Source organism: Fusarium proliferatum (genome assembly GCF_900067095.1).
Source record: "Fusarium proliferatum ET1 genome assembly, contig: FPRO_scaffold003, whole genome shotgun sequence".
Taxonomy (NCBI): domain Eukaryota; kingdom Fungi; phylum Ascomycota; class Sordariomycetes; order Hypocreales; family Nectriaceae; genus Fusarium; species Fusarium proliferatum.
In genome coordinates this window covers 1,311,960-1,337,975 of record NW_022194792.1, presented here as the reverse complement: position 1 = coordinate 1,337,975, position 26,016 = coordinate 1,311,960, and the positions used below count along the sequence as shown (strand labels likewise).

Sequence of the window (26,016 nt, the reverse complement as noted above, 5' to 3'; positions counted from 1 at the left end):
ACGACGAATACGCTTATAACCTTACTTCCATCAAGTTACCAGTCTTCAAATGACCCCAAATTGCCGAGCTTGCGACCGTAATGTAGCATGCCCTGCGTGTACCAAGTCTTTGTGCACTATTCCCCTCCTATGCCCTGCGTGTGCCAGTCCATTCACGTCCAGTGTTCCCCGCTCATGCCCTGTGTGTTCCAATGCCCTGCGTGTGGCATGAGCATGTTAGTACACTCCAGTCGACCAATCGGGTGGTCGACCCGACTACACTAGCAGCTCCTTCGGGGGTAATTGTTCAGTTTGCCGAGATCCGGCACTTCAGGAACATTCTTGTTTGCCTCATCTCACATGATGTGAAATCCTATGCGGGGTGGAATGATTCAGTCTGGGGTGGAAGTGGCGCCATTCTAAGAAGAGTATGGAGCGAAAGTTGATACTCTGGGGAACCTAGTCACCCCGCAAGTTGATGCTCTGATCGACGAGTATAAAAGTGGCCCTCTTGCGCTGATGAACAGACATGTTGTTCAAGAGCTATCAATTGGCTATCAGTACTTTTACAGATTTCAGAAAGCATCATGGACCGCAAGTCTGATATTGAAGATCAGGTCAAGCATGATGTTGAACACATCGACCATCTCACGCCACAGGATTTTACTCGAAATGCAAATGCTAAGTATGTTACCTAAGAGCCAAGACGCCAATTTCTCACATTCCTGATGTGCAGAATTCGAAATCCTCTTGCCGGCATCTCTCGAGCTGACCTGCGGACGCAAGTCAATGCCTTCTGTCAGGACTACGACTTCCAGGACAAGATAGACGTCTTCTACCGCGGCGCACTCGCAGCTCAAAACCCTACAAGTTACGAGAACATCGAAGAGCTGACCGAAGACGATAAACGCGTCCTGCAACGGGAAGTAACTCATAAGTGGCATCTTCCTCGTAGCCTCTACTATGGCATTGCTCTTTGCTCTCTTGGCTCTGCCGTACAAGGCTGGGATAACACTGGAGCGAATGGTGCAAACCTATCTTTCCCCCAAGAATTCGGCATTGAGCATAAAACTACTCTCATAGGTGTCATCAACTCTGGCCCTACTCTCTTTGGTTTGTTGAGTGCTTGGGCAGCCGACCCTATCAACAACCGAATTGGCCGACGAGGTGCTATCTTCTTGACCGGCCTTTTCTGTATCTTTCCGGTACTTGCTCAAGCCTTTACCCAGAACTGGTGGGGACTCTTGATCTGTCGTCTCTTTATGGGCTTGGGAATGGGTATCAAGATCTCGACCATTCCGGTTTACTCTGCCGAAATTGCTCCAGCATCTATCAGAGGTGGCATCGTCACGAGCTTTCAACTATGGGTTGCTTTTGGCATTTTTGTAGGATTCTGTTCGAACCTCATCTGGTATCGTATCGGTGACCTTGCTTGGCGCTTCCAGCTTGCAGCCGCGTTTGTCCCGGCTATTCCAGTAGTCATTTTTGTTTGGCTCTGCCCTGGTCAGTATTCATCCATGCTATACATATATCAGATGCTAACGCTCATACTAGAGTCCCCTCGCTGGCTGATCAAGAAGGGCCGCTACCAAGACTCTTTCAAAGTCTTCTGCCGTATTCGCAACACAGAAATGCTAGCAGCCCGAGACTTGTACTACGCTCATCGTCAAATCCTTGAAGAAAAAGATGCTTTTGGCGGAAAGACACTCGCTCGCCGTATGTGGGAGCTGGTAAGCGTCCCTCGCCTTCGACGAGCTACGGTTGCATCATCCTGGATCGTCATCTCGCAGCAATTTTCTGGAATCAACATCATGGCATTCTACTCGTCTACAATCTTCGCTGCTGCGAACTACTCCACCAGGGACTGTCTTCTCGCTTCCATGGGATTTGGTCTCGTCATGTTTATTTTTGCCTTTCCTGCTGTTTATATGGTTGACACCTTTGGTCGTCGAAATCTGCTCCTAGTTACCTTTCCCAACATGGCGTGGTGTTTGCTGGCGGCAGGATTCAGTTTTCAGATCGACAAGGATTCGAGTGCCAGAGTACCGCTTATTGCCTTCTTCATCTACCTCTTCACTGCCATGTATGGACCTGGTAAGTTGAGTTTTCTATCACCAATCTATCAGAAGCTGACTGTTTAGGCATCGGACCGCTACCTTCTATCTATTTCTCCGAAGCATTTCCACTGTCGCATCGGGAGATTGGTTCAGCCTTCACCATCTGCGTCAACAACACGGTTGGCAGTGCCTTGACTTTGACATTCCCTTCCCTTCTTGATCGTCTCGGGCCAACTGGGGCGTTCGGTTTCTACGCAGGTCTCAACGTTGTAGCATTCGTCGTGATATTCTTGATAATCCCAGAGACCAAGTAAGTGAATAGTGGATTGATTGAATATCTCTGTGACTGACCGGAGTGTTACAGACAACGTACCTTGGAAGAGCTGGACTATATCTTTGGAGTTCCAACAAGACGCCACGTCGCGTATCAACTTCGACAATGGTTGCCTTGGTTTGTCAATAGATATGTCTTTCTTCAGAAGTCGGCTAAGCTTGACCCGCTCTATCAGCTGGATTAGAAGAACGCGGTCCGCGAAATGAAGGCAGCGAAGCATTCTAGGAACCGAAAAGGTGGTAAAGTAGTCCTATAGCTTGATGTTTAACTAATTCTGTGTGTTCCTGCCCGTGTTTGGATGTCAGGAGTTGAGCTGGTTGGTTCTGTAACTACCATGGCCAGTACGGCCTAGCACCTCAGAGTATCCCAAGATTCATTTGCAAGCTGTTTCTCCTCCTCATACTATACAGCATCAATGGTTGATACCATTCGGATATACCTCCTCCAATACCTTCCTGATCTCTTGGAGAGTAGTTCAGCACTAGTCTAGTGACGTACGTCGTTGGGATACATTTCTTCAAGTATCTGCCAGATTCGACGCCGATTGGTGAAGCCACCGGGGACATTGAGGCCAACCTTGTGAAAACTCCAGGCACCACCACCACCGCCAATGCTGTCTTGTCGTGGGATTTCTGGTGGGGTCACGACCTGTCTTGTAATCTTCTCCCAATCCCAATTTTGAACGTTAAAGTCTCCTGCACTAGTCTTATCATGAATCTCTTTCTCATCAAGGTCCCAAAGGAAGGGGACTTGAAAGAATACCTGCTTCCACATAGATTGAGGCATGATATAGGTACAATCCAAGGGGAGATGATCACGATGGAGGAACGAATAAATAAGGTCCTTCAATTCTCGCGGGAGACACTCGAGGCGTTTCTGAAACCCAGTGAGGGTTTTAGGCAATTTGCCAGAAACGTCTTTTTCGGGCTTCAGGTTTGCGATCAGTAGGGTGGTCAGGTTCGGAATGCTGACGGGGTCCTCATTCCACTATGCATCGAATTTCAGCAAATAAATTCAGGCTTGTTAGAAAGTTAATATCAGACTTACCCAACTATCCTCATAGTACCCATATAGTTGAATACTTCGAGACGGAACAAAATATCGTCCAAGGCCAACTGAAAACGGTAGGCCGGGTTTGTTTTCAGGTACTTTAGGGGTGAAGTGGCTGTTAGAAATACGGTTCCAGTACATATGACTAGCACAACGCCGCTCGAGTGTCAGCCATAGGTCCCCAACAGACCTTAGCCTGGCCTTATAAGATTTCTTCATGACCCGATTGGCAAGGTCTTCGCAAGCCGCATGTAGCCCAACAAACATGATTCCCTCCCATTCTGAAGGTTTATCAGACTTCTTATTCAATTCGTAGGTAGCATGAGGATAGATCTTCTGCTCCAGAGGAAGTAAAATAAGGGAAGGATGTTGGTAGTCTGGTTTCGTGGCGTGGCGAGAAACTTGATCATCGTTGACCCTTAAAGATGAAGGCGACTCGAGTAGCTGAGGCCAGTGCGGGCCAGACAATGCGACGACATCAGTCTTCCAACCCTCTGAGCGTCTAAGCGCGATGCCGCAAATTGTGCAGCTGTTGAATCTAGAGTCGTATCTCATAGTCGACAGTACAAGGAATAAGTAGTAGAGATTTGGAAAGTGGCCAGTAGAACAAGTAGTCAGAGCGCCCGAAGATGAGTCTCCTGGAATTTTTGCTTCGAGGTTATCGTGTTAAGAAAGAAAAGCGATAAAAAGAGAAAAATAAAGAAAAGCAATACTCGTGGCCCCATCGCGAGCTAGATTAGTTATTTATAGTTGGAACTTGTGGCTGAGAACTTAAATCGGTAGAGAGAACCTTGATGAGTGTTTGTTCCCGGAAGGTTAACTTTAAAGCCAGCGAAGGGAAAAGTAGCTCGAGGATGAGAAATTCAAATATGAAAAGACAAATGAGGAGCTCTAAACATCCCTCCAAAGATAATTGGACCAGTGGTAGAGCTCCAGACGTAAACAGCGGACTCCTTGTTGACCAAGAGTCAAAAGTATTTGTAACATGGGATGAATCTAGTAAGGGAACAAAGCCAAAGAGAAAATCTTGTATTATCCTTGTACATACTCTAAACGCCAGATCCTACCAACCGCCATTTGCTCTTTTCCAATGATTACATGACCTTCATTCCCATAGCAGTGTTGCTGGCCATACCAGCCAACTCAAAATGCTGCACCATCTTGGCCGATCCAGATCCACCCGAGACATCGAGAACAGTGACAGCAGCCTGAGTAGTACCATTTCCAGGTGAAAGAGCATAGAGGAAGTTGCCAGAAGCAGCGAGATCGATCAGGCCAGGGTCACCGTTGCAGGTCAAGTCAAGCTCAGATACAACGCTCGCGTCCTCGAGGCTCATCTCGACAACTCGGTTGCGGCCGACATCTGTCACGAAAGCAGATTTGGTAGCGGGGGAAATGGCGACCCAGCACGTGGCAGTTTGGCCGTCGACTGCTCCCTTGGCGGCGGTGGTGGCTTCACAGTTGTTGGGATCGACATCGAGAATGGCTGCGCCAAAGGAAGCATCTGTAGCGAAGACCTTTGATGTTCCGGGGATTACCTGCGAGCCGAAGAGCACAGCTGTTCCTTCAGGTGAACTGCGGGCATCCTGCTTGCTCACAGCCGCGACTCCGTTGTTCATCTCGACATTTGCGACGGAGATAAAGCCAGTGTTGTTCACAGCAGGGTCGCCCTTAACCATCGTGAACAGCATGGACTCATCTTCTGAGAATAGCACTTGTGAAAGTGTGTTTGTAGGTCCGGCAGGAGGTGTTGTTTGACCGAGATCAATCGTTCGTAGTTCGTCCATAGCACCGAGTCCTTGTCGCGAGAAGCTGCTGCAAGAAACGCCGGCCTTGGCACCAGTTGAGCCAACACAGACAACTCCATTCTTGGCAGAAGCAGCGACAGTGTTGGGAAACTCGCCGGGGACTTGGACCGGTTTTCCGACCATCTGTAGTTTTGTAGGATCAGACCGTGAGACTCTAAGCATGCTGAGGGTGTTGGAGCCAGCGTTGACAGCGAAGATGTTCTGGACTAGGGTTAACAAATGATCCATGGTATCTATGGGAAAGTTTAGACTCACGTTGCCTGCAATGGTCAAGGCAGACTGGCTGATCAAAGCGTCAGGCGTAGCGGGCTTGCCTTCAGCGTCAACAGCTACAGAGCCTGCACCGCCGGTCATGGTAACCTTGCCCTTAGACAGTGTACCGTCCTGGCCAATGGGGATCGCGAGGACACCGTTCGCCTTCTCGTTGGTGAGAATATAGATCGCCTTGCCTGTCATAGCATTGCTGTTCATTCCGGGCTTGCATGCTGGGTGGCTGGTAGCTTCCTGCGCAAGCCAGAGTAAAGCTGGGAGAAAGAATCCGGAAGAGAACATGTTGTTTGATGTGTTGGTGGTGGAGTTGGTAAGAGAGTGTAGAAAGAAAGAAAAATATTAAAAAGCAGGCCTGCTGCAGAGAATGAATGAGAGAAGAATGTTTGAGTGATTGAATGAAGATATTGAGTTTATTGAACGCGTCGCGATCTTCTTTATAGTAATCTCTCGTCCAGACTCAACATCTCCATATAGTCTATTTGCAGGGATAAGTCTCGACATCGAAGTAATCTGAATCTCCTCATTAGGAAAGGTAGCATTTTCACTGCAACATAAATGGCCAAATCGAAAGTCCAACTAGCTTAAAATGTGAAACGATGCTGAAGAATCATCCACAGTTCGGAAACAACATAATGCGACTTGGTTGCCGTGCTGCCGGCTAAAGTGAAACCGGGGTCTAATGGCCCCTGTTTGGAAGTCAGATCTGTGCTTCCAAACTCCGTAATCGCAATTTCCATTTTGGAAGCGCCATAGCATCATTTCAAGATTTTTCCAGTGGCAGGAAAGAAGCAATAGACGTCGTTGGCAGGGATTGATCATCTAGTGTGTAGATATTCACAACTCAATCATATGAAGAAAGGCCTTTGTTGGCGCGTAAGGAACACGATGACGACAGGGATCAAAATGGGTGCACGAGCGAGCATATGGATAACCTTATCATACAAGGTTAACGATACTTGATGTGACCAAGTTCAAATTTGTGGGAACAAACTTATTTGGTTCGCCGACGATGCCATTATTTATCCTTGCAAATAGCAATAGTTTCTCTTGACCACTCGGTATTCTCCTTGATGAGACATGATATCACAGCCTATTCGCTAATCCCTCCCCGGGTCAGGGCTGACATGAGTAAGACGAACCTTTCCCCATTAGGAAATTCTGATATTCTCATCTTCGGTGCCCCAAAATGAGGGGACGACGCCGAAACGCCCCTGATACAAGGGTCTCACTCAGCTAGCGCTCACCAGAACCAATGGGAACAATGCTCGCCCGTTGACTAATCTTGGATAAGAAACAAGAATGAAGCACCTGAACTGGAGTCGTTGTTTTCTTCGTCTTTATTGATCTTTCATCATTTTTACCTTTTTCGCGTTCCCTCCTCGCTCGCGCCAATCTCACAATGACTGATAGAATCTTCCGAATTTTCAACCCTGGCGGTCAGTTTGAGTTTTTGCTAACCCTTGTTTGGACAAATTACTGACGATTATCAAGAGCCCAAGGAAAATCCAGTAGAGAGGCGGAGAGCCCAACTACGACGTGCTCAACAGTAAGAAGCTCCTGGGACACTGTCTTATATAACCACTTCTAACACCCCACTCTTTTAGATCCTACCGCGGACGAAAGGATAAGTATGCTAGGACGTTGGAAGAAGAGCTAGCCAAGTCCCGATCCCGGGAAGCGGAACTCGCGCGAGAATGCGAACAACTCCGTGCTGGTCTTCAGAACGCCCTTCAGCAACTTTCTTTAGGTCCCAATTCCACCGATACTGGGTTTAGAGAGATCAACTACCCGATCAATGACTATGCTACTCCATCCAGAACCACAGGGTCATCGAGCGGCGCGTCGCCGATGTACCTTGGAGACCCGGGCTACCAATCGGTGGACATTGTACCTTCTCCACAACTGATATCACCGTCTTCGTTCGGAGACTTCTCTGACCCATCCGAGGGCCATGGCGCTCCCGTCTTGTTCAATCAAGGGTACTCGAGCCACTCGCGTGTGGGTGAAGTGGATCAGATCATTGCAGGCATGGAGTTTGTTCTAAAGTATGTCCCTCCAACACTTTTCATCGAGTCTCTGCTGACACATACTAGAATCGAAGAGCCTTGTCTGGGTCATCTCCACGGCGATGCCAAGAAGCCCGACGAGCCAGGTAACCATGCTCTGACTGCGACGGCTCAGCTCATGGCAGCCTGCGGCGATACATCACATACAAATAACCCACGTCTCCCTTCATCGCCCAGCTTTGGAAATACTCCATCATCTATGCTAGAGCGACTGTTGACACTGGCGCCTGATCTGTCGAATGAGGATGAGATGACGCCGATCCAGGCCTGGAATGATATCCGATGTCGGCCAAATTTTGGTGGGTTTAGCACAAGCAGCTTGGGTAGTCTTGCGGCGAAGTTGATGAAGGCTGCGAAATGTCACGGGTAAGTTCGTTAAGTTCCAGTGTTCCAAGGTAGCTAACAAAGAACAGGTTTGGTGCTGCGATAAAACGATCTGTTTTTGAAGGTCTAGTCTACGAGACCCTTGTCACTGGACAAACCTTTTAGTCCCTGGTGTAGACTACTGTATCATATTTACATTCTCTTTCGATTTGTTCTATCATTCCTAGGAAGGCCCTTTCATCCGTGCACACTGTTCACAACTTAGGAATGGGAACATGCTGTCTATGTTGTAGCTGATAGGCAGCTGTTCAGGCTACAATGTACGGTATCATTTGTTCGGCTCTTCATTCTTTGTCACTACTTGGCTGTAACTTACCAGTGGCTCTGACAACCTCAAGGCGTCATGTTTAGTTGCACAGACAAGAGCAATGCCATTCCCCAGGTGCGACAGTGGCAACGTCAATCCAGGTATTTAATCATTCCCAATCGACCATATGTTTCTTCTCAAACTCTCTATGCAATATATCTGTCGATGCACTAGACACGGAACTTCCCTTCACAAAGAAACAACTTGCGCAAACCTTTTTACAGACTCGTCATACAACTGATTCACTATGGATGACTTGAATACCCGACGTCATTTCTTATTGGAAGAGTTGGCAGAAATCGATGACACTATCGCGGTTTATCGTCAGCTCGCTGGAGATAATGGAGACGTTGTGAATGCTGATACCGTCGATCCGACTCTTCCTTCTAGGGGTGACGACTATGAAGACAACCACGAGAACGGCAATAACGATATCGAGGATGACCGACAAATTGCATTTGACTTCAATGGTGAGATGATGGAGATCTTCCCTGAGGGTCCAGGCTCTCCGAGTCTTACCTCCGACGACGACGTGGAAATTATCACGTCCTTACCCAAAGAACCTTCAAAGCTGTCACTTCGTGACACCCCGTTAGTTGTACTTGAGCGAGGCCCGAGCCAGGATCCCAGGTTGAAGCCGGACCAGTGGCTATCTGAGAAGCCCAAGGAGTCCTTCTCCCGAGACTTCCTCCAGGGTATTGGCACACAACGCTTATGCAACACCTTGCGTCCAGAGATTTCTGTCATTATGCTCGCCCACCCCTACGCTGAGGGATGTCCTGCCAATAAAGCCTGCCACCACTGGGAGTTGCGCTGGGATGACAGACCCCGCCGAGACCCTGGAACCATTGAGTTGGAGCTGATCTGCCTTGATCGCCGTGATCGCGGGGATTACATCGATCCCCCTGGTAAGAAGTTCTATATGCTTGACCAGGATCATCCTCAACCCATCAAATGCGATCCGTGCGTCTTGTTCAATGGTCTCAAGCCTGACTTTAGTTGTCTGGATGGAACAAACCTTGATGTGGTTTTGTTTCGGATGCTTCAACCTGACGATGGCGAGGACGATGATCCCGTTGAGGGGCGAGATGAGTCAGAAGGTAACAACCTTGATTACCCTTTTGAAAAGATTGGTTGGACCGAATGTCACAGGTACATGGATCGCTGTGGTCGTCAGCTTGCGACAGTGTTGTATGAGTGAACAATGGACCGATGTCTGGTAAGCTCGCTCTGATTCGGTGGTAAATCATGGAGGCCAGGATATGAGGCAATTCTTTTCCGAGACGACGTTATGGTTCTGTCAGTGGTTATAGCTGGTCAAGATGGGTTTGGTGTAGTGAAAAGGTTCATTATGGGAGCGCCACTTGTGTTTTATGGTGGCGAGGTAGCAAATGGAATGTACGTCTTGTCATTTATTAAAATGGAGCAGAGGTCATAACGTTGATAGTTCTCCTCAGGTGTAAATTTTTCAACATGTTTGGCGTAATGCTATGACGGTGCAGCTTCCAGTGAGTAGTGGCTAGTGATGAAACTTAGATCGTTCCATTCAAAAAACACTATTCTATTCAGTCAGTCAATTACCTATTCTAATTAAGTCTTTAACTTTGGTCAAAGCTATAAATACAAAAGACCAGTGACAACTACTGATGCTATCGCTCTATCTTGGTAGAGACATTACATCAGGGCCACAGGAAGTTACACGAGAATAGGCTGGTCGACTTGTTCCAGAAAGCCATAAGGTTACTGTTCCAGTAATATACAATACATACCGCTCCGAGGTCTTGAGCAAGGTTCTCAAGGCACGACATCTCGTTGCTGACATGAATGGGCGCTCCCCACGTCATCGAACTGTTGCGATATAGGTTCTTGACCTAATATTTCACCCAAATGCCAACCATCTCCAGAAAGCGACACTTCTGCTGCAGTGGCTCTCAACCCTTGCCTCCTTCTTCTCATTCCATATTTCTTCGCCGTGCTATACCCAGGCCTGCATTCACAAACCCCTCACTTCAACCATGTCTTCTCCTGTCGTGTGCTTGCCGCGGTTATCTTCGCCATAATGAACCACGATCAAGGGAGAGGATTTATGTATCGTATCATTAGGCAAGTGGTACACGTGAAGATCAGTGGCATGGGTGTTGTGACGAGACAGTTTGATCACATTGCTTCCAACCTGGCCATCCTGGTCTACTCCCAGGTCGCGACTGACTCGCATTGGCAATCTTTCCCTCCCACCCCTGCCAATCATCTATACCCAATCCGCCATGTCTTCTCAAGATTGGCGAAAGAAAGTTTGATGCCTACAAAGTTCATTTCAAAAGTGCGGGGATGGCTAGATAAGATCTACCAGATATATCGCAAGGTGCCAGTTTTATGCAGAAGTGGGAGAATGCTTTTATTGGAATGGGATGCTGAACAAAGTACCGAATATTTTTAATTCATTTCTGGGACCGCTTAGAGGTTTCTCCTGCCGGCCTCCCCGATTGTAGTACTACTACTCATGCAAGACCAAGTCCAGATTCGGCCACACTATGGAAGTATACAAAATGGCCTGAAAATTCATCAAAGATGAAGCTGGTAGATTCAGGACATGGCAGCTTCGATTCATGTCTTCACAGAGCCACTCGACTTTATCCAGCCAGTGCCGCAAATACCGAGTTATGTTTTTGACTTCCTAATGATTCAAGTACGAGATAGCAACACACGTCCATGTTTGGGGTTCAATGCTACTCTACGGGAGGGCCCGGCATATCACTAATCAAGATCTGTTGTCGCCCAAGACACGAGTTCTACGACAGCAGAAAGTGTAGGGGCCTTTGCTGAGATGTCCAAAGCCTTACCCATCACGCCATACGTGAAACTCGTTCTTGCAGGCATCGACATACATATTTGCCGTAATTTTAGAAGAACTGCGGAGAACGACTCAGTCGTTTCCCGCTCCGCATTGATGTTGCATATGTCTGTGGTCGTATTACTACACAGAGATTGAATAAAGAGGGTCGCTACAGGCTTTTGGAGCAGGAGAGCCTTCAAACCATGGCTCCTTGAGGTCGGATTCAGATATTGGAAGTACATTAGCTAATATGGACTGGGCATAAATGACAAAACTGAGAGTCTTGATTACAAATTCAGGGTTTCGCCGTGAATAAATTCCCAGGTTGTCTTGGTTGGCTTTCTCGTGCTCGAATATTTACTCTCCATCACGCGCCAACACAGTTGCATGATCCTTTGCAACCTCATTCCTAAAACTCGATGTCGTCGTCGTCATCTTCCTGTTCACCTTCGTCGCCAATTCCCCCATGTATCCTCCCCATATGAGAATAACAGTCATCCCCGTCTGTAAAGGTCTTCAAGCAGAGCCAGCAAATGTGCGTCCCACAGGCCGTGCAATTAATATGATTACAACCTTCATCCTTCTGTAGGTGTGTTTTGCACTTCGGACAGTCTTTGAACCCTAGCTCTTCCTTTGCTTTGAGAAGCTCTGCCATGCCACCAGACTCGTTGCCCTTGTATTGTGCGCATGTCTTTCTCGGGTGCGAGACATGGCAGCTCGTACAGGTTGCCGTCATGCATTTAGCACAGGTAAAGATTGGCGGGACGCTCGTTTCTGGTTGGGCGATGCGGTACACCTGGGTGCATTCGGGTGTCGGACAATAGCGCAGCTGGTCTTGGTGTCGGCGCATAAAAGACATGAAAGAAGCCTCCAAGACACTTTCGAAAATCTCTGAAAGAAGCAGATTTTGGATCTCATATAGCGGAATGGCCTTCTTACAGTCTCCTCCGTCTCCAATGCATTTTATGGAGAAATCGCCGATCGTCGATGCTTCTACCAGACACATATTCACAAAGCAGATCGTGCAGTAGACATGGCCACAAGAAGTTGCGAGTGCTTGGTCGGCTTTGCAGAAACAGACTGAACAGTCGCCCTCGGCGGTCCTTTCCGTCTTTGATGGCTCACTATTGTGTCCTTTTGATCGAGGTTGTAATTCTTGCAAAAGCTGGTCAAGTGCTTCGCATGCTGGTACGAACTTGTCGTCCGGCCCGAAAACTCGAAATTTCGAGGATTTGATGTCGCGGATGATAACGACTCCAAGGTCTCGTTCAATCTCTTGAAGCTTCCTGTAAGCTCCCCTATCGGCCTTGAAATCGGGAGACCATAGATTCTTGCCGTTCAACGTCATTGTCGTTCCATTGATGATCTGTTCCAGGGCCTCTTTTGCTTGGATGAAAAGTTTGCGATCTTGGCTCTCGAGCTTCAGGACTCTGTGGCCGCGCTCAAGAACCGATGAAAAAGAAACAAATTGCCGTTCCCATTCTTTTCGCAGCGTCTCAATGCTATTTTCAACAACGCTGTAGACGCGACTCGAAACTCTGAACTTCACCAGGTGAACGTGCTGAACGTAGAGTTTTCCCGATGAGTTGAATGGCAACCACGTCTCGTTCAACTGTGAGACAGCATCAAGCGCTTCGGATTCCTCGATAAATCGTGCCTGTGCCTTGACTCGTCTTGCCGTGGGGCTCCCAAAAACTTCCCATTGTTCCAAGGCGCCTATATCATATAGTAAGGATTTTATCATAGTCGAATCAATTTCCGCGTCCGTATCGTAACTTGAGTCACCCATCTCAATCTCATACGGTCCTGCAGACAAGGGGAAAATCTTCATGATATCCTCTGAGGGAATGGTAGCCACCAAACCTTCCAGCTCCATCTGCCATGGCCCATCGTTTTGCGTGGCATCCACTGCGGCGGGCATTTGGGTTGTGACTGGCAGGCCAGCGATTTTGAGTTGCTGGTTCTTGAACTTGTAATACGCATCAAATGCTTCTGCTGGGTTCCTGAACGAAAGAGTGGCGTTTTTGGTCGGCCTATGCCATGAACAGCGGACGTTTCTGCTGTCGACGAGGCCAAATGATAATCCGTCTGGTAATGGGACAGGAATTCGGGTGACTTCCAAGTCAGGCGCTCGAATACAGGTGCCAGGTTTCCAGCAGGCCGACTTTGCGAATTCCGGATCTTTGACCTTGACGATTGCCATTCCGTTCCGATGCTTCACAAGTTTGATGAAGTTGATGTCGCTTATGGATACGCTGATGCCTACATCCGCCAACAGCTCTTGCACCGACCGTGCTGACGACTTGGAGGGCAGATGGCGCATTTGAATAGCGGAAAAGTCCGAGAGAAGAGTGACATTGGTAACAGCCGCTCCAGCTCCAAATTCGACCCCAGGCGCCTCCGATCTCGCGAGTCCACTGTTCAGAAACGAGACCATGCTTGTAAGCATGATTAGTTTTCTGCTTTCTCGTATCGGTTTGGTACAATAACCTACCTCGGATTCCTCCAACCACTCGGCGTTGGGCGTATCGTGAGCATATCTGCAAGTAGCTCCTCTCTTACAGAAACCTTTGGCAAAGAAGCGACATGTCTCTTGAAGAGGTCGGGGTCCTTCATGAGAAAAGCGACAGGCTTCGCCGTAAGAGCATATACCCTGGGCGTAGAACCGACAAGGTTCTCTTTGACGACGGTCTAGTCGTCGAGTCCGGGTCACAGGGATATCGTGAGAAAAGGGACAGGCTGCGCCGCGGAAGCACGAAGCCTGCGCGAAGAATCTACAAGGCGGCCTGTCGCGATGCTCCGGGTGCCTCCGCTGACGGTTTCGTTCTCGAAATGTGTTGGCTATCGTTTGAGTCTCGTGGTCTAGTTGTTGGCGTAGTTGTTCGTGTAGTCGCTCGACCAAGAACGGATTCAACGGAACATCAGGTTCGGGGGCAGTGGGACGCTCGAAAGTGTTGCCCATGTTTGGAGATATGGATTGTTGTCGCGTCCAGGATTTCTCCGCTCAAATGAAAATTGTCGTCGTCATTAAATAAGAAATCACGGTGGCGTTGCGGTGAATGTTAAAAGCAAATATTACACAAGACGATTCGGAGATACTGCGGCTAACGGAATGACTTAAGCTCAAGGTTTACACGACATTCAATGATTGATCTCAAGTGGCGGATAAGATGATTCGGAGTGAAGATAGAAGGTTTGATCTGGTGTCTGATATTGAGACTGTTCTGTTCGGACGATGCAGGAGGCCGATTGTTTCACTGAACGCGTGACGCGTGTTTGTGACACAATCAATAGTCAAGGTTGATCTGCAAACTTTACCCCGCAGATAAGATGATGCAGCAACAACATGCACATGCGTGTTCCTGGTGTTTCATGGTTGATGCCAACTCTGATGCAGCGTTTGGGCATGACTGCGGCAAAGAATTGGGTTATGCCACGCATTTGGATGAGGTGGCACTCGCAAACTCGGCACTGAGTGGTTAAAAGTGCCCAAGCTCAACAAGCCTAAAGGCGGTGAAGCCTTCGCCACATCATGTGTTGGCAGCTGGAAGTCGAGAGAATACTTGGGCTGAGCATAAATAACGCGGTCAGCAGCGGGCAGGGAGTCTATGGTAGAGTGACGGCCTGATATTGTCCCAAATCTGATAGTCCCGGTTATTTTGCTCACCGCTCAATCCATGCTGGGTCAGCGGGTCTTGATCCTCTCTGACTGGCTGTGGCCGGTCCAAAAATGGGGGCCTGGCATGTGCCTGACATATTTCTCGCTTAGGTAATGGTGATCCGGGCTCTTGGATAATTCTTAGCTTTGAATCTACCCGAGATACCTTTAAACCCGCGATCTGCAACGAACCAGTCAAGTCAAGTCAAGCAAGCTCGCTCACTGATCCGACTACTACTGTACCTGCACTAGCTACCTCTCTTCTTTTCTTTTCTGCCCTCCAAGGGACATCCTGGCCTCGCCTCGCCGACTGCGAGCTCAGAGCCTCAACGGTCGCTCAGACCATACCCCAACAGCCCCGCACCTCGGCGCAGCAGACCAGAGGAAAGCAAAACACCACCTCGCAACATGGGCTCCAAGAAGCGCAGCTCGGCCTCCGGTGAGACTGGGAACGCCACTGATGCTTCTTCCTCTCGCAGCGGTCAACCATCCCGCAGCCTCAGAAGGAGAGCCGGCGACATTGTGAACAGCCTCAATCCGGCGGGCGCTGGCAAGGGCCCTGATGTGATGCAGCAGCTCGCTGAGATTCCCTTCAACGCCGAGGCCTTCCTCCAGGCGAAAGCTGCTCAGGCCAAGGCGCTGGATGCCGAGGCCAGTGAGACCGGTGAGGGCGAGGATGTCGTCGAGGTTGAGTATCAGGGGACTCGTCCGTACGTTCCGACGGTTCACGCTCATCTCAAGGGCGTCGACAAGGTCTGCCGAAATGGGGAATGGTCGAAACCACTTCAGCGCTTCTTGACGAGACTTCAACTCGGTTCAAACAATCTCAGCGTCATTTATGACTCAGCCCTTGAAAATGTGGGGATTGAACCTCCCGAGGAGACCGAGTCCTGGGTCGAACAGAGTGAACCCTCCAAATTCGCAGGCCACGTCTACAGATTCCTCGGCCGTCAATGCCGATCCGCCTCCTCAGATCGCCATCTCTATGTCCTCTATCACCCTGATGCCGAATGGCATACCGACTTTTACGAACTCCTGCAGGACAAGCCTCTGCCCAGCAACTTCCTCGGCTTCTCTGACAATCTGGATGCTCTCGTGGCGTTTGTGAGGTTCATCCGAAAGCGGCTCGGAAAGCGCGCCAACAACGCCATGTTCCACCTTCTCATTCCCTCATCCCGACCCATGTCCATCAGAGACGCTCTTGAGTTTCCAGATCTGGGTGATCTGGTCATTCACGGCGAGACTCACGGCGGTAACAACTACGTTTGGGTCAATCTACCCACTTCCGACGACTACCCCGCGAACCTGCTTCTGAAGCATGTTGAGAACGCTGTCCGCGGTGAGAGCGAATGGAAGACGACAGCGACAGTCAGCACAGCCATAGGAGGATTAACGGCATCATTGGCTGGCGCGGCTTTCACCCTCAGAGTCAAGGGAGCGCCCTTCCCATCCCTTAAGACCTTCGGAATCGGAGCAGTCTGCACCACCATAGCCGCCCGAATCAGAGGCGCAGAGTACCTTCCCCTAGCAGTCCTCGGCATCGGCGGACTCTGCACCACGATAGCAGCATTGCAAGTAAACAGAGGCCTGAGTAAGCGCATTCCCAGACTCATCGGCGGCACCGACACACCCAAGGAGCCCAAGGCAGAGCCAGAGAAGGAGGATTCAGCAGCCAGCGAGCAGGATGAAAGCAGGGACGAAACCCCCCACGAATCAGATGTTCTCCCCGAGCCAGAGCCACCAGTTGTTCCAGAAGAGCCATCCAAGATCAAAGACGACTCGGACGCTCTGTCCTTTGTGAGCAAGGCATCCAGCACGAGCAAGTCTTCGAGCAGCAAGAAGCATCGACGAAGTGAGAGAAGTGAGCGAAGTGAGCGCAAGCGCAGGGATAAATAAAGCATGGAAAACTATAAGGTTGGAAAGACAGAACAAAGTACAAAGTACACTGACAGACAGCTGGACTTTTGATGGTGTATTTTTTGTTTTTCGAATTGAATACGCTTCGAGTGCTGGTTTTTTTTGCTCAGTCTTTGGTTTTCATGAGTTAGAAAAACGCACGAAAGTAGGAATATAAATTGAAGACCTCTACTTGAAACGAGGCTGTTGTGTTCAACCCGTCCGTTTCTAACGTGCTGTTGGAATACTTCATCACATCATATTTGATGGAGATTGTATGAGCCATGTGAATCAAAACTCCACACAAACTTGCAGTGCGATAGGAGTTTTGAGCAAAATTTGCAAAATCTTAGGTTCTCCGACTCTGGTAAGTCTTCCATTACTTACAACTTATTCAATTGGTATTCAGCAGGTTGTTCGTTGGTATTAATTTGAGAGGAAACCCCTAGCTGTAGGGTAGTGAGCCCGGCGGAAGAAAGGGTTAAAATTACCGAGGTTCTGTCGCCCGTGGATCTCCCTCGTCTGATCATGGGGTTTCTAATTTTAGCATTTCTGTCAGATTTCTTACGGGTTGTCCAATTGGAGCCTAGCTATCTTCAGCCATATCCACTTTACATCCAGGATCCTGTAACCCGAAAGAAAACAGTCTGGATATGCAGGATCAGCATCTCGCTGTCTAAAACTTCGGCATGCATTGAAAGGATCATGGGGAAATCTTATCTAGAACAAGCTAGCTGAGATAGAAGTGATGACTAAGTACAGATGAGTCGCGAGACAAGGTCAATCGATACCAGAGAGAATGCAATACACCATACAGACAACAGACTATACCATCTACCAAAGCTCGCAAACAGGCTTCTTCTGAGGACACTTGAAGGCCCGCTGGAAATCAGCAGAGTTCTTCAGCGGAAGCAAAATCCTAGCCTGGTTAGGACTGTGCTCATCCGTCAACCCAGCAATGACCTGCGCAGGCTTGATGTTCTCACACCAATTCTGGCCCCACTTGACAAAGAATAACTGTTCATGCGTGAAGTTACCGAGCCCAGGCAGATCTTGCGCTTTCCCGTTGTCCTTCTCCCATTTCTTCCAGGCGGCAAAGCTAGACAGGATGCCACCGGCGTCTGCAACGTTCTCACCCAACGTGAGATCTCCGTCGATCTTCTCCTCTTCTCCATCAGGACCGGTGATGGTGAAGTTGCCGTATTGCTTGACGAAGCAGTCACTGGACTTTTTAAACCCTGCTGTAGACTTTTCATCAAACCATGCACTCTTGTTACCCGTCTTGTCAAACTGATGGCCACTGTTATCGAAACCATGGGTGATTTCATGCCCAACAATACTTCCCATGCCACCGTAGGTAATGTATGCGGGATAGCCAACACTGTAGATGGGGGATTGCTGGATGCCTGCTAGGATTACCATGGTGTTTCCTGAGGGCTGATGGAAGGCGTTGGTGGTCAGAGTACTAGACGGGAACTTCTGTCGATCAACAGGCTTGTCAAGAGATGCCCAGTTCTTGGCGACCCGAGACTTTGCGAAGGAAAGGGTGTTGAGGAGCAAAGACGGCGTGATTTCAATGTCAGAATAAAACTTGTTCACGACCTTAGCGTCAGTGACGTGGGGGGAAGTTGGTAAGCCGATCTTGCTCGTCATGGCGCGAACTTTCTCAACAGCAGTCTTTTTGACCTTATCGGTAGCCCAAGCTCTGGTTCCAATGCGCCCGATAAAAGCCTCCTCAAGATTATCGATGATCTGAGATGTGAACTTCTTAGCATCAGGCGTAAAGTGCTTATCGGCGAAGAATCGGGCGAGGATCCAAGTCAAGCCTGTAGGACCGACGAGCTGAGGAGCGACTTTGTCATTTGCGATCCAATCAACGCCGTTGTCTAGAAGAATTGCGCATCGCTGCCAGCGAGGTGTAGGACTGCCGGGATCTCTGCCTTGCTGCTTCGTCTTCCACGTGTTGTAGGCCTCGGTCTGTGGCGAGTCGACGTAGATGGACACAGCAGCGATGGCTTTCCAAAGGAAGTAAGTTTGGATGACCTCTGGAGGTGTCTGGGAGAACTTCTGCGAGATATTGTGGTGGAGCTCTGCGGATTCGAATATGATCTTGGAATCATCGAACCCCTCGGGGGCCAATTGATCAACGACATACTTGAAGTTTAATTGTGGAGCGAGCTCTTGAATATCAGTGATAGAAACGAATGGAGTCGCATCAGGAGTATCTTCAGTATCCTGTTCCTGGCCCGCCTCCTCTGTGGTATTTGTCTCTGGGGCGGCCACCGGTTGGAGCGAGAGCTGAAGGGAGACGACGGACTCCATCAAAGTCTTAGCCTCACCTCTGGTCAAGTTGGCAGGATGAACAGAGTAAATAAGTTCGCTTGCAATCTTAACGAACTCAAACATATCCTCGGAAGTCGATGGAAGACCAGAATCCGTGGGTGGCTGGATACCAAGGGCCATCTTGTCAGGGTTCAGCGGTTCTGCGATCTGTATGAACCTCTGCGTTGTCTCGATGCCGAGGCTTTCGAACAGAGTAATAAGTTGACCAATTCCCTTTGAATGATCATATAAAGTTCCTTTCTTTCCATTGCCGGAAGCAGGAAGTGTCGTGACGATCGTCTTGGCCACCTGTCGAAGTTGGCTGAGACCCTCTTCTTCATGGGCAGTTGTGTTCATACAGACTTGGTAAGCTTCCTGCATCTTGAAAAAATTCTCTTTATCGGCCTTCATCTCGTCTTTGGTGAGATTGACTGTAATCCAGCCGGCGTCAGGGCCGGAAGGGTAGGGTCCTTCGAGAACACGTCGAACAAGATCGTAAACATGGAATTGGACGGCTCCAAGAACATCAACAGACATCGCGCCTGCTGGGACTGGGTTGCGCTCTGCCCAGTTGCCGCAGACGACTATGAAGACATTAGCTTACCGAAAGCTCGTGAATAGAAGAAAGAATGAGACCTACGTTCATCAAAGTCGGTGCATGGATCAATCTTTGCATGGTTAGTGGCCATGCTGCCTAGAATATCATCTGCAATCTCGATACATGCTGGGGTCGTGCAGAGGCTGTTGGCACCATAGCCAGATGATCCACGAGGTAAGATCCCCATGTTGAGACAAAAAACAAGCGAAAGTTGACTGAGAGGAATGAACCAGAAGGCAAGAGAATTCTATAACAGCTCTGACTGAGTTGATGGACCAAAAGTCATGAATTGAACAGAATTGAATAGCTGTTCTTATATACATCCAAGCCTCAAACATGTCCTTGAGGCTGTGCCGGGCTCTAGCATTCAAGCTCATAAGCTCGTAAGATTAAATGCCCTTCCATTGGCCATCTCACCCGTGCTGACAGACACGGGCGCATCGAGGCCAGTGTAACAGTGGCCTAAGGTCCCATTCTAATGGCGATCGAAAAAAACAGCCAAATGCAGCGTAGCAGCCACGTCAATGCGCTCGAAAGTAGCAGCTGAACAAAGTATAGCGAAAAGTGCTGCGGTCATCATTTCTGGGACTTGGGTGATACATGATTCTTGGCAGTGCCATTGTACAGCTATTTCCAGTTGCAAGCGCTTGTGCAAAAGCCCTGGGTGGGGGCCGAATTATTAATAGTATCCATAAATAGAGCGGTCAGCCAGTTCTGCACTTTTCATGCTTATTCTGATGATATGGCTTGCTGTGGGCGTAAGTTGAGGCAGGCTGGGTTGAATCGTCCAATGGAGATGGACGTATAGGAGGATGGCGCCGTTAGGCGACGGGCAAGAGAGGGAGAAGAGCTGTTTCATGCAGAGGTTGAGCTTGCCGCTGATGGAACTTTTGAGGCTGAGCCGGAGTATAAACAGAGTAAGCATAAATGCAAATATTCGGGCTTGTAATACGTATATTGCTGACACTCGTGACCATAGAGCCGGTCCGGGGTATGACTCGTTTGGAACCAGTGGTTCGCTTAGCATGACTCGAGTGACACTTTGCAAGATTCAAACATAATTATAAGTACAATGGTAGTCCCTTTCCTCAAGTGATCCAGAATCTATCGTTGAGTTTTTCTAAAGTGAACCCTAGCTAGACTCAACCTCACTAATCAAGCTATTGTTTGTATTTGCTGAATAATGTTCAGTTTGAGTGAAAGGAGTTGGACTGGTTGGCCAAAGTCATGGCAATTTGACATATGGGACGAGAAAAATTCATTTCAGTTTCCTTGAGTCTTTTATTTCGGAGTAAGATCTAAGATAGGATTTAAGACGTACAAAAGAGGAAAGATTTAAACGCAGGATAGTTGTCTTCCTCATTTCGTGTACAACTCAGCCTCGTTTCAATCTTGACGAGTGACTCTAACCCAATCTAGCAGTAACTGAACGCAACAAACTATCCATTATAGTCCAACTTCACAGTATAAAGACAGAGCAATGTCCATGGGAATGAAATTCAAAACACACTCATTCAGAAAATCATCTCTTACTATTATCTTCAAAATGCAGACCTTCAACATTCTTTTTATCACTCTTGCTACTGCAGTGGCTGGAGTAACTTCTTCCTCTAGCTGCCCTCCTTTCCCTGCTTCAATGACCCCGTTCTCTTATGGCTTCAAAGAACCTAAACCCCCTGCGATCAAGCCCGAGTACCAAGCTCACTTTGTACAGCATAAGTGGTGAGCCGTCCCATCAAATCCAACTTGCTCTGCATCTTACTTACTTCAACTCAGGAATGGTGAACTGTCACATATCACGGCTGGATTTATCCAAAACTCCCCATCCAAAGGCTTTGTCCGTGCTGATGAAGCCTTCGACGGTGTTCTTGCATCTTCGACTTTTGACTATTCCAATGTCACCAAATCAGGCCTGGTTGACAACACCCTGACTACGTATGATCCTAAAAAGTCCAAGCCAAGTATTTGGAGGGGATACGTGAACTCGAATTATCCTATTCTCAATAAGACTGTCTTGATTGACAATGGAGCTGTCTTTGAGGGGTTTGTCAAGAGGGATTTTACTCCGAATCCCGTCGCAGCAGTAAGTCTTTCATACACATGGGAAGAGTGATTGCTGAATTTTCATTCCAGTGGAGCATCATGTACCAAAATGCAGTTCCAGTTACAGTCTTTGTCAATGAGTGCGGTGTTATTGTTGGCTACGATTATTTTGCGCCGGAGCTGCGTACCCGGGTCATCATGGAGTTCTTCAACATTCAGGCGAAGTAGGCTGTTCAGTGATTGGCGGGGTTTTTCGCCGCGATGAGGTTTTCCCCAAGTATTCAAGTTGCTAGAGTAGAAATGTAGTCTAATAACACCGTCTTATTTATCGAATAGATTATTGGTCGAGTTATATGATGCCTTCTGGGTTCAGTTTCTCAAAACCTATGCCAATAAATCGGCTCTAACCCCCCTCTTTACTGTTCAAGTATTGATACTCCCATAGCTCTAGTAAATCGGCCTTGATCCTCCCTGAAACGACAAATCCTTTCTGCGATATTAGATCTAGTAGCCTCATAATCTCCTTCCTCTCTCGGGAATCTATAGAGTTTGCACCCGCCATTCGAAGTGGAAATATCGCCAACACTCCAGCGATATAAGAATGCTCAAGCATTTCAGAGCAAAAAGAGATCACACTGGCTACATGGGTATCAATCTCCTTGGGAGTGAGAATAGGAATAACTCTCGTGTCCCAGCAGTCATAGAAAGTAAAGTTTCTGCAGAGGTATAACTGGAGAGCGTGATAATTTGCCAACGCGAGCTTTTCATATGGGCCAGATGATTTGATCGATGCATTGCACCGGGAATACCAAGACTGAAGTTCGTATTGGTAAAGACAGCTTTGTGTGGCCAGTATGTCTAGATCTGGATGATTGCGTCGTTGATCTTCTGGAACTAACTCAATTCGATCGAAGAAACTGGAACTTGGTAAGTACTGATCTTTATGGTTTCAAGGAACTAACCTTTTACTGAATGAAGACATTTTGATAATAAAGTCGAGAATTTCGTCTAATGGGTTTGGTGTCATCACATCATGTTGGTCCATACGCGAGTAGTCGGATAGTATGGTATCTTCGCCGTAGAGAATCGCTCGATTGCCCTCCAACAGTCTGAATATCTCAACAGACTGACAGCCGAGGTAATCAGAACGACTGTCGGTTCCAGAAAGCTCAAGCATTTTTGAAGTGCCATAGAGCATATGTTTAGCCCACTGGCCACCAGAGACCTCGATCATCAGCTGCAAGAAGGATTAATACTAGCTAGTAGGTGAGATGTCTTCTTACCTCAAATAAGCTAAGAAGTAATGTGCACCAAAGAACGCCTTGGCAATGTAATGCGCGTGGTGATTGGATGGAATGCTGAAGGCTTGTAAGTGCCTTGCTATATGACTTCAATGCAAAGTGGTATGGCGATCGAAGCTCATCGGAAGACCTTGTACTTGGGGACCTGCTGATTTCCAAGGCGCCAATTGCGACTGTTGCCTCTCGTAGTGGTGCACATGTTTGGATAAGAGGCAGAAATTCAGAACCAAGATTTGCAAACTCAGGTGTGAATTCACAACGTTGAAGAAACAAGAAAAATGTCTTCAGGTAAATACTATCGGGCTTGTCGCTTATTTGTGGCTGGAGGTTGCTTGTATGTTGGGTCACCACTGAATGGCTGACAAATTTCAGCTCGGAGACTGTAGCGGCTTGAGGCTGACAGTTCTTCTTCATGCGGACGCAATACTCGCAGGGGGTACCCCCTTCACACTTTTATTCACGTTAGTTGCGGTTGGATGATTTTTTGCGATGGCGCTCTAACCTTGATACGCCGTCTTGCGCATGACTGGCAGCGGGTTAGCCTTTTGCGCTGATCTAGCGGACCAACGATGCGTCGAGTCTTCATTTGGTGAGCTATTGCGTATGATTGGGTTGTCAGCAGGATAATTATGTCGTGCAAGTCACGGAGGAACCATAACTAAGGTAGTAATGTCATCTTTTGTTCGGAGTCATGACTGATGAACGCGTAACTTTGTATCGAGGCTCAGCTTTAGTTCGGCCCCACCAGACTTGACTCAAAGTAGAAGCATTTGAACGCACTGGAGCAACCTCATCAAAAGCATAACCAATGGCAGCTCTCAACCATTCTTGACCTAGGTATTTTACAGTTCCAGATTGTAGCCCAGTGAACGAGGCGCAAGACATGATCTTTAATGGCTCTATTGACAAATTGTACGCTTGTGGTGGTGTAAATTTATGTCAAGCGATGCTCCTTTGATGCAACCGTTATACAGAATCGGCGAATGTATTATAATTAAATTAAGTATTCCCTATTAAGAGCTGTTCTAAGCATTTTCCGCTATTTCTCCAGATTCCTTGTAGTCCATGTAAATCCACTTTTCATTACCTTTCGTGATATTTCCCAAATAACGCCGGTTTGTTGTGATCCTGTCCTTTTGTGGCGCTGTTGCCAATAATTATGCGAAAACAGACGCCATAAGTCGTAAGTCCCTCTTACAGCCTTCTGCGTAGGATGAGCCATTTCCCAAGTAACAGTGATCGCCCTGTGATAAAGAAGATGGCAGCTAGTACGATGATAGCGAGGTAAAAGCAACCCAGAAGTTGAGCACCCAGCTTTTCGAGCAGGATTCCACTTAGTGGGTTGGCAAGGAGCAGGGCGACAGCCACACACATGTTTGTAGAGCCTTCTCTTGAGTTAGTACCTGAATTTTGCCAAGAATCGGAACCATGAACTCACCAAAATATCGCGCATAATCTTGAGGCTCACAAGTCTTTCCGGTACATACTGCAGTATATTAGCAGTGAAGAAGAATGACGTTGGGTGAACTTACATGGTGATAGGACGTAGAAAGATCCAGAACAGTATCCCCAGAGTGCAGTAAAGGTATACATGAGAGGAGCTGAGGTGGTGCTAAATGGGATAAAAATGGACGCGATGAACACCGGAATGACTAGCATCGTGGTGATCATAGCATTGAATGGTCCAACCTTGTCTCCCACGAACCCAATCGAGAAACGGCCGATGCAAGAGCAGGCACCCAGGATGGATAGAAGAGTATATCCATCCTCGGTGGAAAACCCTGCTCCTCTTGCGATAGTTGGTAATAAGCCACTGATTCCATAGTTGACAAACTCAACCATGCAGATACCAAGGGCAGTGACGGTAAAGCTTAACGACTTGAAGGCCGACAAGTCTAAGCTGAAGCTCTGGGGTTTTTGAGCTGTCGCTTGTCCTTCGGTGAGTCGTCGGAACGGGAGATAGCATAAGACGCCGAGTGACGTGATGCACGCGATGACCAACGCAACAAGCCTCATCGACCAAGCCCAACCAAGCTTGCCAAAAGTAGCACGTAACATCATGGGATAAATAATACCACCAAGCGAAGTGCCCATAACAGCAATGCCCATAGCAAGGCCGCGACGGTGAGTGAAAAGCTTGCCGATGACGCCGATAGCTGTGACAGCACCGATACCGCTTCCGATACTGCCAAAAAGGCCGAGACAGAGGATGAAGTGCCAATATTGCGTACACTCAGCTAGTAGCAGGAATGTAACGGTGGAGAAGGCGGCGGCGATCGGGCCGAGGATCTGAGGACCGTAGCGATCTAGGATAGAGCCGATCTGGAAGTTGAAGATGAGGGAGAGAAAAAGGTAAGTTCCCGATATCCATCCGACTTGACTAACACTATAGCCGTTCAACTCGTTGAGGGTGAGGTGGGATTGGATTGTTCCAAGGGAGTTCATAAATCCTAAGACTTGATTAGTAATTGCGTTGTTGGGGATGCCGGACAGTACTAACCATAGGAAGATATTAGGAATAGCATAGATGCAAAGACGCAGAGCCAGGCACCGAAGTCTGACTCAATATCTCTTTTTTCTAGTTGTTTTTCGTTATCTGGGCCAGTGGAAAGGTCTATCTGACTCGGAGGTACCGAAGTTGGTGCGCTTTCGATGTCTGGAGTTGCCGCGCCCTCGCGGAATAGAGTAGGTGAGGTCGACCTTGATCGATCCATGTTGATAGTACTGTCGTGATTCAATGTCTGATAAAACTCTTGCTGTCGAATGCAGATATCTTATCTTGAGAGTACAGTCATTGACTTATACTCTATTTATACCCTAAAAGTACCTGACGTCCACCACCAACAATCTCCACTCACGATATATCTTCACATCATGAGCCTCAACATAAAAAAACAGAACGTATCTCTCGCTTATTCCCAATCAACGCCATTCTCCGATGCCGATCCCAAGACTCGTGCCTGAAGATTTAAAGAAATCTAATAATGGCCCAAGCTCGTTCGATCGACTCGGCCAGACCCGCCGCGTTGGGTCAGGCATCTTGTGTTGCAGCTCCACTTAGTGGACCGCTTGACTAAAAGACTGAAGGTCATGAGCGATTGCGACACCGG

General features: G+C 48.2%; 11 protein-coding genes across 11 annotated transcripts; 6 read left to right on the top strand and 5 right to left on the bottom strand.

Annotated features, from left to right (window-relative positions):
* Window positions 1–566: 566 nt before the first annotated feature.
* FPRO_06653 (uncharacterized protein) lies at window positions 567–2,554 on the top strand (the record flags this gene model as incomplete). The annotated part of the gene is made up of 5 exons (XM_031228410.1): window positions 567–664; window positions 716–1,482; window positions 1,534–2,073; window positions 2,121–2,346; window positions 2,401–2,554. 5 exons carry the CDS (start codon window positions 567–569, stop codon window positions 2,552–2,554), a joined length of 1,785 nt encoding a protein of 594 aa, XP_031078749.1.
* Window positions 2,555–2,856: 302 nt separating this feature from the next.
* On the bottom strand, window positions 2,857–3,975 carry FPRO_06654 (uncharacterized protein; the record flags this gene model as incomplete). The annotated part of the gene is made up of 2 exons (XM_031228409.1): window positions 2,857–3,357; window positions 3,418–3,975. 2 exons carry the CDS (start codon window positions 3,973–3,975, stop codon window positions 2,857–2,859), a joined length of 1,059 nt encoding a protein of 352 aa, XP_031078748.1.
* Window positions 3,976–4,514: 539 nt separating this feature from the next.
* On the bottom strand, window positions 4,515–5,780 carry FPRO_06655 (uncharacterized protein; the record flags this gene model as incomplete). Its single annotated transcript, XM_031228408.1, has 2 exons — window positions 4,515–5,429; window positions 5,484–5,780. 2 exons carry the CDS (start codon window positions 5,778–5,780, stop codon window positions 4,515–4,517), a joined length of 1,212 nt encoding a protein of 403 aa, XP_031078747.1.
* A 1,117-nt stretch (window positions 5,781–6,897) lies between these two features.
* Window positions 6,898–8,053, top strand: FPRO_06656 (uncharacterized protein; the record flags this gene model as incomplete). Its single annotated transcript, XM_031228407.1, has 5 exons — window positions 6,898–6,934; window positions 6,990–7,044; window positions 7,103–7,543; window positions 7,592–7,930; window positions 7,978–8,053. The coding sequence occupies 5 exons, from the start codon at window positions 6,898–6,900 to the stop codon at window positions 8,051–8,053; spliced, it is 948 nt and encodes a 315-aa protein (XP_031078746.1).
* A 449-nt stretch (window positions 8,054–8,502) lies between these two features.
* FPRO_06657 (uncharacterized protein) lies at window positions 8,503–9,456 on the top strand (the record flags this gene model as incomplete). Its single annotated transcript, XM_031228405.1, has 1 exon — window positions 8,503–9,456. One exon carries the CDS (start codon window positions 8,503–8,505, stop codon window positions 9,454–9,456), a length of 954 nt encoding a protein of 317 aa, XP_031078745.1.
* An 858-nt stretch (window positions 9,457–10,314) lies between these two features.
* FPRO_06658 (uncharacterized protein) lies at window positions 10,315–10,925 on the top strand (the record flags this gene model as incomplete). Its single annotated transcript, XM_031228404.1, has 2 exons — window positions 10,315–10,675; window positions 10,714–10,925. The coding sequence occupies 2 exons, from the start codon at window positions 10,315–10,317 to the stop codon at window positions 10,923–10,925; spliced, it is 573 nt and encodes a 190-aa protein (XP_031078744.1).
* Window positions 10,926–11,497: 572 nt separating this feature from the next.
* On the bottom strand, window positions 11,498–14,050 carry FPRO_06659 (uncharacterized protein; the record flags this gene model as incomplete). Its single annotated transcript, XM_031228403.1, has 1 exon — window positions 11,498–14,050. One exon carries the CDS (start codon window positions 14,048–14,050, stop codon window positions 11,498–11,500), a length of 2,553 nt encoding a protein of 850 aa, XP_031078743.1.
* Window positions 14,051–15,154: 1,104 nt separating this feature from the next.
* Window positions 15,155–16,642, top strand: FPRO_06660 (uncharacterized protein; the record flags this gene model as incomplete). Its single annotated transcript, XM_031228402.1, has 1 exon — window positions 15,155–16,642. One exon carries the CDS (start codon window positions 15,155–15,157, stop codon window positions 16,640–16,642), a length of 1,488 nt encoding a protein of 495 aa, XP_031078742.1.
* Window positions 16,643–17,476: 834 nt separating this feature from the next.
* FPRO_06661 (uncharacterized protein) lies at window positions 17,477–19,749 on the bottom strand (the record flags this gene model as incomplete). The annotated part of the gene is made up of 2 exons (XM_031228401.1): window positions 17,477–19,548; window positions 19,605–19,749. The coding sequence occupies 2 exons, from the start codon at window positions 19,747–19,749 to the stop codon at window positions 17,477–17,479; spliced, it is 2,217 nt and encodes a 738-aa protein (XP_031078741.1).
* A 1,359-nt stretch (window positions 19,750–21,108) lies between these two features.
* On the top strand, window positions 21,109–21,833 carry FPRO_06662 (uncharacterized protein; the record flags this gene model as incomplete). The annotated part of the gene is made up of 3 exons (XM_031228400.1): window positions 21,109–21,284; window positions 21,339–21,645; window positions 21,696–21,833. The coding sequence occupies 3 exons, from the start codon at window positions 21,109–21,111 to the stop codon at window positions 21,831–21,833; spliced, it is 621 nt and encodes a 206-aa protein (XP_031078740.1).
* A 2,267-nt stretch (window positions 21,834–24,100) lies between these two features.
* On the bottom strand, window positions 24,101–25,620 carry FPRO_06663 (uncharacterized protein; the record flags this gene model as incomplete). Its single annotated transcript, XM_031228399.1, has 4 exons — window positions 24,101–24,294; window positions 24,345–24,392; window positions 24,439–25,356; window positions 25,407–25,620. 4 exons carry the CDS (start codon window positions 25,618–25,620, stop codon window positions 24,101–24,103), a joined length of 1,374 nt encoding a protein of 457 aa, XP_031078739.1.
* Between the last annotated feature and the right edge of the window lie 396 nt (window positions 25,621–26,016).